Raw genomic sequence first — 12,350 nt, forward strand, 5'->3', positions numbered from 1 at the left:
TCAAGAAGCTTCCTCAGGCTCCAGTTGATTCCATTTAATCAGGAATTGAATGACAGGTTGTCCATTTCTCAAAATGACTCTTCTGCGCAGGATTGCCTCTGGCTGTAATGGACATTGATCCTGTGTGTCGAATTCTGGTAGCTTAGTAGAACTCCCTTGCACTGGTCCAATCTTCTTCTTAAATAGTGAAACATGAAACACAGGGTGTAGTCTAGTGCCTGCTGGCAACTTCAGTTTATAGGCCACTGAACCAACTTTCTCCTCCACTTGGAAAGGCCCATAGTATTTGGCAGACAGCTTGAGGCACTTTCTTACTGCCATTGTTTGTTGTCTATATGGTTGAAGTTTCAGGAATACCCAATCCCCTATCGAAAATTTCCTCTCAGTCCTGTGCTGATCAGCAAAGTATTTCATCCTTTGTTGAGCATTGGCTAGGTTGTCCTTTATGCAATTGGAGATCCTGTTTCTTTTCTGGAGCAAATTGGAGGCTGCAGGCACTACAGAGTCCAGATAAGTCCCCATTGGTAGAGGCACTGGTTTATAACCAAACGGTGCTTCAAATGGTGTCATATTGAGGCTGGAATGGTAGGTAGAATTGTACCACCATTCAGCCATAATTAGCCATTTGCTCCACTGGAATGGCATTTCCCCTGTTGTGCATCTCAAATAGTTTTCCACACACTAATTGAGCCTTTCACTCTAGCCATCAGACTGAGGGTGATAAGAGGATGTATAGTGTAGTTCTGTCCCCATTACCTTGAATAGTTCCTTCCAAAATCCACTGGTGAAAACTTTGTCTCTGTCAATGAAATGCATCCAGTATATGTTGTCTAGAAAGGCTAGTGCAACCACCTTGGCAGTGAAGGGATGAGTGAGCTTAATAAAGTGACCAAACTTAGTGAATCTATCAATCACCACTAGTATAGTATCATAACCCTGTGACTTAGGTAGTTTCTCAATGAAATCCATAGCAATGTGGGTCCATGCCTGGGTGGGAACTGGAATTGGTTGCAGCAGACCAAGATAAGACACATTCTCAGATTTGTTTCTTTGGCATGTATCACAATTTCGTATGAAGGTTATTACCTCTTGTTTCATTCTTGGCCAGTAAAACAATAATTTAATCTTCTGCCAGCAGTTTTTCTGTCCAGAATGTCCCCCTATTGCTGAAGCATGAAGCACTTGGATGATCTGGTTTTTGATGTTATTGGCACTCCCCATATACAGTTTTCCTTGATACCTCAGCATTCCATCCACCATAGTATAATCAGTGTGAGTATTGGGATCTAGTATTAGCTAAGCCATAATGTCTTGGCAGTGACCATCGCTTTCATAGCTTTTCTACAATTCTTCCATCCAGACAGGTTTTACTGCAGTAATAGCCAAGCATGAATGGAGGGGAGGGTCTGCAACAGCTTTATGTCTCCTAGATAAGGCATCTGCAACCTGATTTTCAATTCCCTTTTTGTACTGTATCTCATAGTCCAGACCCATTAGTTTTGTCATCCATTTATGCTGGAGAGCAGTATTCAGTCTTTGATCCAGTAAATACTTCAATGACTGGTGATCTGTCCTGATGATGAAGTGACTCCCAACCAAATAATGCCTCCATTTCGTGACTGCCATTACTAGTGCAAGAAGTTCCTTTTCATAAACTGATAGTCCCAAGTCCTTGGTTGACAATGCTCTGCTAAAAAAAGCAATGGGGTGCCCTTCCTGCATCAAGACTGCCCCAATACCTCCTCCACTGACGTCTGTTTCAACCACAAATTCCTTCTTAAAATCTTGTAAACTAAGTATTGGGGTTGAACACATCAACCTTTTCAAGTGTTCAAAGGCTGCCTGTGCCTGTGAATTCCATTTGAAGCTGTCTTTCTTGAGCAGTTTAGTCAAAGGCTTGCGCACCAATCCATAATGCTTTACAAACCTTCTGTAGTAGCCAGTTAGACCCAGGAACCCCCTCAACTCCTTAACAGTTTGTGGTACAGGCCATTGCAAGATGCTACTGACCTTGGAGTCATCCATTCTAACTCCTTTGTCAGTGATGGTATGTCCCAAGTAATCTATTCTTTTCTGAGCAAATTCACATTTGAATTTCTTCACATATAGCTGGTTATCCCTTAATAGATTCATTACAATTCTCAAGTGCTGGATGTGATCCTCTAGTGTGGGGCTATATATTAGTATGTCATCAAAGAAGACTAGAACAAATTTTCTTAGATAAGGCTGGAATACTTGGTTCATCAATGATTAGAAGGTTGCAAGAGCATTTGTAAAGCCAAATGGCATAACCAGGAACTCAAAATGTCCACAATGCGTCTGGAAAGTTGTCTTCTAGGTGTCCTGAGATTTGACTTTGATCGATGGTAACCTGCAGTCAAATCTAGCTTGGTTTTGAACACAGCTCCTGCCAATTCATCCAGCAACTCATCTACATTGGGTTTTGGAAATTTGTCCTTGATAGTGAGTTCATTCAGCTTCCTATAGTCCACACAGAACCTCCAAGTTCCTTCTTTCTTCTTGACCAGTAACACGGGAGAGGCAAAGGGACTGTTACTGTGTTTTACAATGCCTCTCTGCAGCATTTCAGTCACATGCCTCTCTATTTCCTCCTTGTGGCAGTGAGAATACCTGTAAGGTTTGAGTTTGAATGGTTGAGCATCTGGTTTAAGGGGTATCTCATGGTCTACACTTCTGCTTGGGGGCAATAAATTGGGAGTCTAGAATATATCTTCATACTCCTGCAGTAGCTCCTATACTTCCTGTGGGGTGGATTCCAGTTGCTTCCCTCCAACTGTTGAGAAGTCATGGCCATGCACATCTGCCTTTTGTATTCAATGAATGTCCTCAAGTCCTTGCCCCTGATCAGGTCCATGTTACAATTGTCTGTTTGCCCGTGTAGGTGAATCTCCCCTCATTCATGATGCAATGATATCCTGAGCTGCTGAAAGTCAAATGTGATGGGACTGAAGTGTGTCATCCAATCCACTTCTAGTATTATATCCCAACCTCCTAATTCCATCACTTTGAGGTTGAATCTGAAATTGTGTTGGTTAATACTCCACTGTACACTAGGACAGACAGCATTGCTGGTAACAGAAGTCCCATTTCCCATGATGACAGAGAAAGGCTGATCCACCCACTGGTACTTGATATCCATTCCAATAACCAGTTCACTGCTGATATAGCTGTCAGAACTTCCAGTATCTACTAAGATGAGCACCTCTTCTCCATCTAGGACTCTTGTGAGTGTGATTGTCTTTCTCTTTAAGGCCTCAGATAATGCATGCAAGGACATTTCCATGGTTTGACCAGGATTCCTAGTATGTTCATCTTGCTCTCCCAGAGCATCTTCAAATGCAGTTTCCTCCTCCTCCTCTAACATCATGCAGTTCGTATGGCCAACCTTGCACTAATGGCCTACCCTATATTTCTCCACATTTGAAACACAGTCCATTGTTCCTTCTATACTGCATTTCCTGTGTAGAAAGCCTTTTAGAATCCTTAGTGCCTTCTTGCCAATTGGCCAATTTAGGATGTTTGGGGTTGCTGTGGAATGGAATCCTATATGAGTTAACTCCATGTGCTGTAGTAGTGTTCATTGACAATCCAACCCTGTTTTCTCCTAGTGGCTTAACATTCTCTTTAGAACTCTTATTCTGCAATTTCAATGAATACTCTTGCCACTGAGACAGTTGAAATGCTTCAGCCAGGGTAGCAGGTTTCAACATCTTGATCATAGGTTTGATCTCTTCTTTCAGTCCATTTATGAAACTAGAAATGAAATAATTCTCATCCAGATTTCGATTTTTCATCATCATCAATGCCTTCAACTCCTCAAATTTCTCCTGATATTCTTCAACATTACCTATCTGCTGCAGCTTATTAAATTCTTCCACTATATCTCGACAAGTCCTATCGTAACACCTGTGACATAGCAGATCCCCAAATTCTTCCCAATTTAGCTTAGGTTTCTCAATTTTTACTCCCTGGAACCATTTGTCAGCCTTGCCTTCCAAATACATTTCAATTACATCCACTTTATGTTCTTTTGGAACTTGATAGTTGAAAAAATATTTGTTGCATTTACGTAACCATTCCCTAGGATTTTCTCCAGCAAACATCTATAAATCAATCTTAGGAGGATTTGAAATTTGAAACTTACTCCAATCCTTCCTGAAGGACCTCTGAGCCTCGCAGTCTACGGTTAACCTCTGATGAGTTGGTGGAGTTGGTAGAATTGGCAGCTGGTCGATCATTATGCCACTCCCCTCGGTTGCTTATTCCTTGCTAGGATTCATCTTTAGTAGTAGATCACTGAATTTCTGCTCAAGCATCTGAGTGAAGTTCTGCTCCATTCTTGATAACAGGCCTTCCATTCGCCTGTTGTTTTCTTCAAGCTCCATCTTCAAGTCTTTCTTGATCTGCTGGTGTTCAGATTTGGATGTATGTAGGGATTCTACCAACTCTTGAAGCTTGATTTCTTGTTTCCTGACTTGCTCTTCGATGGTGCAAAATCTTGTGCTTTCTGCCATGATTGTATTATAAATTCCAAGGATCTATTGCTCTGATGCTACTTTGTCATGAACTCAAGGTTGTTTCTGGAATTTTGTTGATTGAATTTGAATGAACTGGTAGAATTCAGAAGAATTGGGGAAAAAGCAGGGGTTGAAGGTAGAAGGAAAAGAGGAGAAGGAAATCAGAAAAGAGGGAATGAAATCAATGATCGTATTTTCTATTATTCTTCATTAATGTGGGCCCCGCTTATATAACCAATCCTAACAACTTTTGTCAGATAGTTAACAACCGAATTACCTAACTAATGAACTCATTAACTGGAACGACATCGTTTGCTAGTGCTTAAGTAAGCCCAAAACAGCATCGTTTTGCTAATCTATCGAATTAACAGTCTAATTCCCAGATTGAGCCTTTATTATGCTTAAGGCCCTACAATTTGCAGCCTGACAGTTTACTAGTAACCTGAAAGCAACATCTAGCAAAGTAAAACAATCAACCTTGATGGATTGGACCTTCGTGGTTAGAAGGCAACGCCACCACGGCCTACAACACAATGCACTTCCTTATTCAAACTGGGAAAGATTTTTTAGCAGGGGAGGTGGGGGAAATTAATAAAGGTAGAACCAATTTTTTTATGTGCATAGTTTTGAAAATTATGATTTTTACTATTAATTTTTCCGTTGCTTTAGTTTAATGATTCAGACTTGATATCTAATTGCATTTTATGAAAACCATTTTATTCAAAATTCTCTAACAACAAGTTCTATATTATCAAGATGATTTAACAAAACACCACTACAATCAACTTCACGAAATATAATAAGGAAGTAATATATCCAGTAATGGATTTTAGTATGCATTAGTATGTCAAATGTATATAATAACCCATTCGTCTATTTTCCTTTTCTTACCGCATACACAAAATTAAAAAGAAGAAACTATTTGATATGAACATATCGAAAAGGTTTACATTAAAGTACTAACTGGAATAACCAATTAGTTATAAATTTTAATTTTAATTTATGATTATAATAAGATAATTTTCGAGACAATATATGAAATTATAAGAAGACAATATATAATATAAAGTGCTTAATAGGAAAATAACTATTGTAGATCAACTAATTTAATAACATTATAAATAAATTTAGAGAAGTTAATATTTTTTCTAAGACCAAAGTTAAGTGAATAAAAAGTAACGAAATTTTTTTTTTGAATTTTAGGGGCAAAACAATTACTGTAAATGAAAATTATCAAAATTTTTAGGGGACTAATGGTGATTAGCCAAAACTTGGGGGACTAATTAACCCTATTGGCCCCCCTTCCCCGTAGGGGTGGACAAAATTATCGGCTAATATGAAAATCCACCATATCCAATCTGATTCGATCCAAAAATTAGAATATTTTATTTGTATTGTTTGATTGGGTCAAAAGCGAGTTGGATACTCGTTAAGATGCAAGGCGGATTAGGGTCATAATTAAAAATCCGCGAGACCCACCTTGCATATATTTTTTTATATTTTTATTTTTATACACATACTATAAAATAATAATTTAGAGATAAATAAGTAATTTCATTGAACAAACTGCATTGCAAATATGAAAGACTATAGTTTATTTATACGATTCATTTGTACAGGTCATGATCTTATATTTTATAGAAAAAAATTTAATTAATGTGGAACATATATTTAAAAAATATGCTACTTATATCACACATTTATTGATTTTGAATTCTTTTAAATTTTTTCATTTATCTTGTATTCTTTTCACATGTTTGTTTCTTGGTGGGAGACTTTTTTGGAAAAACAAATTTTATTAAAATTTAAATGAATGTATAAAATATAAAATTAAATTAGTATAAATTATTTTTTTAAATTAAATGATAAGTGAGGTGGGGTGAGTACCTGTTGACCTGACCCTATAATTGGGTACCCGCTGATATGTAAGGCGTGTAAGGGCTAGAAAATGGCTAATCCGTAAATGTGGTTCGATTCGGCCAAATGGTGAATGGGACGGTACCCAACCCGTACCCACCCCTACCTTCCCCCACCTCTTACTTTGCCCTATCTACACTACCAAAAAAGGTTGCTGTGATGTAGAGGTCTACATTTGTAAATTAATTTTTCTCTTTGCGACAAAAAGAAATTTGATCAAGACAAAAAGAATGGTTATTTATGCAAATTTAATTTTGTTGTTTCAATGTGACATAAATACGAAAAGAGGGTTCTAAATTGGCAATACATACTTAGGAATTCTTAAATACTGTTTTTAACCTTATAAAAGTTAGACTCCCCCTCCCCCAATATTTCTTTGAGATGTTAAAAATTTTCACTTATAGCCTTAAAAATATTAAATTTTGCCCCCGGAGGTTTCACAAAAATGAAATCATGCCCCCATAAGTATACTTATTTACTAGTGACCTCTACCAAATGTTTACCTCCGGTCCACTGCCATCAACCACCTCCTATTTGCCCGGTAGCCCCCTTACCATGAGTGATGGTCAGCCACCTCCTGCCTTCTTCCAGGGCCCCTCTTCTGGATTGCCAGCTTTACTGACAGGGATGAGATGATTCTTTCAGAATACATTAATAGCAGCACCATCTGACCCTCTTATGTGATATGCTAGCACAGCAGCACTTGGCAAACGTGGAATACAGTATCTATGAACAATTTTGTTTTTTCCCCTCTCCCGTTTAGTGTTTCAACCTAGTGCCGCATGTCGGTTCTTTGGTGAGTTGTGCAGCCTTAGGGGCAATTTCGGCAGGAGATTTCCGTTGCTGCCTGCTTCTTCTTTTGTTTTTTCCCCTCTCCCGTTTAGTGTTTCAACCTAGAGCTGCATGTCGGTTCTTTGGTGATTTTGTGCAGCCTTAGGGGCAATTTCGGCAGGAGATTTCCGTTGCTGCCTGCTTCTTCTTTTGCTTTTTTGGAAACATCTACAGTTAGCCAGCTCAGGAATACACTGGACCCAGAAAAGCTAGAAGACAAACATATTTCATGATTCCATGCCGGCTAAGACCATGAAAATTCTTACCAAGTTCTGACACGGCAACAGTCATTTCTACTACAACTATTTACGGGCCTAAAATCACAAGTTTATTCTCACTTCCAACAGAGGAAAGAACATAGAGTCAAAGATGGATAAGATAGAGCACAAGAATGTAAGTGTGAATGGCATAAACATGCACATAGCAGAGCTTGGTGAAGGCCCTTTAGTTCTCTTTCTTCATGGTTTCCCAGAGCTCTGGTATTCATGGCGCCACCAGATCCTCTTCCTGGCATCTCATGGCTATCGGGCCGTGGCTCCTGACCTCCGTGGCTATGGTGATACCACAGGTGCACCTGTTAACGACAGCTCAAAATTTAGCAGTCTTCATATAGTTGGAGACCTCATAGCTCTCACCCAAGCTATTGCACCTGATCAAGAGAAGGTTTTTGTAGTTGGTCATGACTGGGGTGCGTTTATTGCTTGGCATCTGTGCATGTTTAGGCCTGATAAAGTCAGGGCTTTGGTCAATTTGAGTGTCGCCTTTATCCCCAGGAATCCATCTTGCAGTTTGGTTGAGAGCTTAAGGAGTGCATACGGGAATGATTACTACATGTGCAGATTCCAGGTTCGCTTGTATATTCTCTTCACAGAATTGTTGTTCATTTGGATTTGTCATACTGATGGATCCCGTGTTTGATTCATCAACTTAATCGTGTTTAACCTGTTTTTTGGTCAAAGTTATGAGAGATTATTACCGGTTTTCTATAGTCTTCAGATGTTAGGCTTTCTTCCTACATGTCTTTATAAGGTTGTCGCATACAAGTATGCATGATCAATTTAGATGCAGACAAAACAAGAAAAATTAAAAAGAGAACATACTAATGCCATCCTTGTACATATTCTTTGACTGTAAGTCCAGAAGTGGATGACAAGGTTGTAAGGTCTTAACCAGGCCTAAATCTATAACAACATGAAATACTAATGGACTTAATTTACATTTCTGTTCCAGGAACCCGGTGAAATAGAGGCTGAATTTGCTCAGATTGGTGTTAAGAACTTCATAAAAAAGATGCTCACCTACCGCACTCCTGGTCCTCTGTTCTTCCCCCAGGGTAAAGGCTTTGGCGATTCACCTGATACTCCAGTTGTCTTGCCATCCTGGTTAACCGATGAGGATGTCGATTATTTTGTCAGTAAATTTGAGAAGACAGGCTTCACCGGGGGAGTTAACTACTATCGTGCTCTGAATAACGTGTACCTATCGTTCCAACATTACTTGAATCTTGTGTTATATATATACATATATAAGCTCACTCATTCTGTCTTTCATAAACTTACTGTGCTGAATGTTCTTTCCAAATCTAATCCACCATGGAGTTTGGAAAGTTGTTAACTTGCAAATCTTGAGATGAAGGTACTAACGTGGAATTTCTACACTGCAGAACCTGGGAACTTACTGCACCCTGGACTGGGGCTCAAGTAAAAGTTCCAACCAAGTTTGTTGTTGGGGAGCTAGATTTGACCTACCATATGCCAGGAGTTCAAGAATATATACACAAGGGTGGCTTCAAGAGAGATGTGCCTTTGTTGGAGGAAGTTGTTGTAGTGAAAGATGCAGCTCACTTTATCAACCAAGAAAGGCCTGATGAGGTTAGCAAACACATCCATGACTTTATTAAGCAGTTCTGAACCTGTTTTCTGTGGTCTCTTGGACAGTATCATGAGCCAGGAGATGCCATTGGCAGCCAACATCCAGGATCTTGTTTATCTGATGAATGAAGCACTCTCTCTCTCTCTCTCTCTCTATATATATATATATATATATATATATATATATATATGAGGATTTCTGCAATCCTTGACCAACATAAAGGTGATGCTAAGTATGAAAATTTGTGGACAATCTGTTAATGGTACAATGATAAATAACAGCATGCCTTTTGTTGGCTTAGATCTTCCATTTTGTGAATTGTGATGTATTAGGAAATGAATTATTGATTTGGTGTTATTGGTGTAGAATGACTTCTCCATGATCAGCCATGACTCATAACGTGGACGAGAAAATATAATTCACCAATTTGCTCTCATATTCACAGTATACACACACTTGAACATTTGGACACTGGAATTTGCATACATAATCCTCAACTTTTTTTTTCCTAGAGCATGCACATACACTTTTGGTCTTTCCAAAATTCACAAAAGCATGTGGTTTGCACATTTTAATGTGCTTGCAATTTTAAAATTCCTAATTAACACTCAAATTCACATTTAATACTCAAATATAATTCACCAATTAACACTGAAATTCACAATTAAAGCACGTGGTTTGCACATTTTATTAGGTTTGCAACTTTTAAATTCCATTTCCTATTAAACGCCTCTCTAATGTCATACTCCCTCCGTTCCTTATTAGATATCCTAATCCATTGTTTCTTTTTATCTGTCATTTTATGATATCAAGAAAGCATTTATGAACTTTTTTCCAAATTTACCCTTGCTTACCCTTTCAACTTTCTTGAATTGGAACTCTAAATAATTAAATGCAGTATTTGTAGCATTAACAATAGAACTAGTTGAAGAGATGAAGAATTAAATTGAAATGTGTCTATTAATTAGATATAGTTGAAGAGAGATAAAGGGTAATTTTGAGGAGTAAAGTAAAACTTTTGTTGACTTTTAGAAAATAATCAACTTTCTTAATATAAAAGAATTAGTTATTCAGGTCATCCAATAAGGAACGGAGGGAGTATTGTTAGGCTCCTCTCTATTACAAGTGCTCTCCATTTTCCCTCAATACACTCTTGAATGATCGCCACGTGGATTTTCTAATCATTAGGGGCTCAAATCATTTCCATTAGCTTGAGTTCTAACTCAAGGTAATTTCGCTGATTAGCCTTTCCTGATTACCATATATAACAAACTATCATTACCACAATTCAAGGTAAACTTCTTCATTTTTCAATTCGAAATTTGGAATTAACCTACAAAGAGAATTTTTTTCCTTATAAGTTAAATGCCTAGAGCAAAAACCTAATTAAACTTTATTTTACAAATTTAATATAAATTGATGTTGGCATCATTTTACATGCCTTATCTTTTAGTATTTAAAGAGGATCAACAATACATGCTTTGGTAATTGTATGTATTGTTTTTTAATTTTTAAAAAAATTCATTATTTTCTTGACAATGATGAAAGAAACAATCTTTAATTTTGTAATTCTCAATTTTATCATGAACTCAGGCGAATATACCAGAACTTAACAAGATGATTGATTTCCTGTCCCTTTTTTTCTTCTACTGTCTACATGTTTGGTATCTTGTTATTGATTTCGTAACAAAGCATGAAAAGTTTAGGAAATACATTAAAACATCTGAATGAGAAATCCTTGAATTACTTTGTTGAAGAGTTTATTTGAAAATAGTATTTTATATACGAAAACATAATTAAAATTAATTAGTTCATTAGTACTTTTTTGACTATTTTTGCAAGAGAATCAGTGAAAATATCTGCTGGACACAATCCACGAAAATGGATCTCAAATAAGGAAGTAAGAATTTTTCAAAAGATAACAATGGTAAGGAATTTACAGAAACCCCATTTGTAGGTGAACTAGAGTTAAGAAGGCTAGTTGATAGAGAATTAATATGAGCCCTTGATGAATATGTGCTCGCATGTCAATAATCAATGGCCTATTGAGGGAAAATGGAGAGAAAGTGTGATGGAGAGGAGCTTACTCCATTAAAAACCAAGAACCAGAGTTGCAACTTGCTCCTCTGCGTGCCCCAAAGACATGAAAGCATTCACGGAATTAAAGGCAGCCATTTTAGAGCTCCTCCTGCTGTAGGGCATGGCAACAGTTTTGGCACCTCAACATCAATCTTTAGATGGTTTATGGGACATCTACCACCAAAGCCCACCGTCCTCAAAAGCATGCTACTAAGGAAGGAAATCTAAAGTTGCGTTTGATATAACTGAAGTTTAAATTGAAATTTAAAATTTGAATCTATTAAATTATTAAATTATTAAATACTAAATTTGATATATTTGAGTGTATATCACATTTAGCGATAAAGTAAGTAGTTTATGTCGCGTCCCATTTTTTGAAAAATAACTTTATGTGATAAAAAAATGTATTTATTGATTTTAGAAATAGAAAAAAATGAGTTTTTGATTTTCTAAAAAGGGCCCCATTTTTTGAAAAATAACTTTATGTGGTAAAAAAATGTATTTATTGATTTTAGAAACAGAAAAAATGAGTTTTTGATTTTATAAAACAAATAAAGAAAAAGAGCCTAAAATGGGATCTAAAATATGCAATAGTTTTGACCCAAAATAATAGTCTAAAAAGGATTTAAAAAAAAAAAAAGGAGTCGTCACTTGGTATTGAGTTAAGGTGTACCAAGTCACCCAAAATATGTTCTTAAATAAAAATAAATAAAGAAATAAATAAAACCCTTTTTAGACGACTCCAAATCTTCGAAAAACAAGATAAAAGAGTTCAGGATTCACAGTTGAAGAAAGGGAATACAAAGATTTGATAGAATCAAACCTAAGGCACCTTTCAACCTAGTCAAGGCTAGTTACGAGATTTAGTCGAAAATTTTCCTAATCTAACCTATAACACTTATTACATTTGGATGTTTCTACATGAATGCAAATCTAGACCTAAAGGATATCGAGAGAGTCAAAATATCTTTTCAAAATTTAATTGGTGGAAATCACGTTAATTGTAATGTCCAAAATGATTCTTAGAAGAGGTCACGAATATGCAAAAGATGAAACTCGAAAAAAAGAAGAATTATAATATACAAATATACATGATCTAAAAGAGAGGAATGC

At 36.9% G+C, this 12,350-nt stretch overlaps 2 protein-coding genes across 2 annotated transcripts; one reads left to right on the top strand and one right to left on the bottom strand.

Annotated features, from left to right (window-relative positions):
- Positions 1-615, bottom strand: LOC140007314 (uncharacterized). The gene has a single exon (XM_072050043.1). It carries the CDS (start codon positions 613-615, stop codon positions 1-3), a length of 615 nt encoding a protein of 204 aa, XP_071906144.1.
- Positions 616-7,364: 6,749 nt separating this feature from the next.
- On the top strand, positions 7,365-9,594 carry LOC113689740 (epoxide hydrolase 2-like). Its single transcript, XM_027207499.2, has 3 exons — positions 7,365-8,132; positions 8,517-8,761; positions 8,950-9,594. Exons 1-3 carry the CDS (start codon positions 7,656-7,658, stop codon positions 9,194-9,196), a joined length of 969 nt encoding a protein of 322 aa, XP_027063300.1. The 5' UTR covers positions 7,365-7,655; the 3' UTR covers positions 9,197-9,594.
- The last annotated feature ends 2,756 nt before the right edge of the window (positions 9,595-12,350 follow it).

This window comes from Coffea arabica, chromosome 5c (genome assembly GCF_036785885.1).
Source record: "Coffea arabica cultivar ET-39 chromosome 5c, Coffea Arabica ET-39 HiFi, whole genome shotgun sequence".
Classification (NCBI taxonomy): Eukaryota; Viridiplantae; Streptophyta; class Magnoliopsida; order Gentianales; family Rubiaceae; genus Coffea; species Coffea arabica.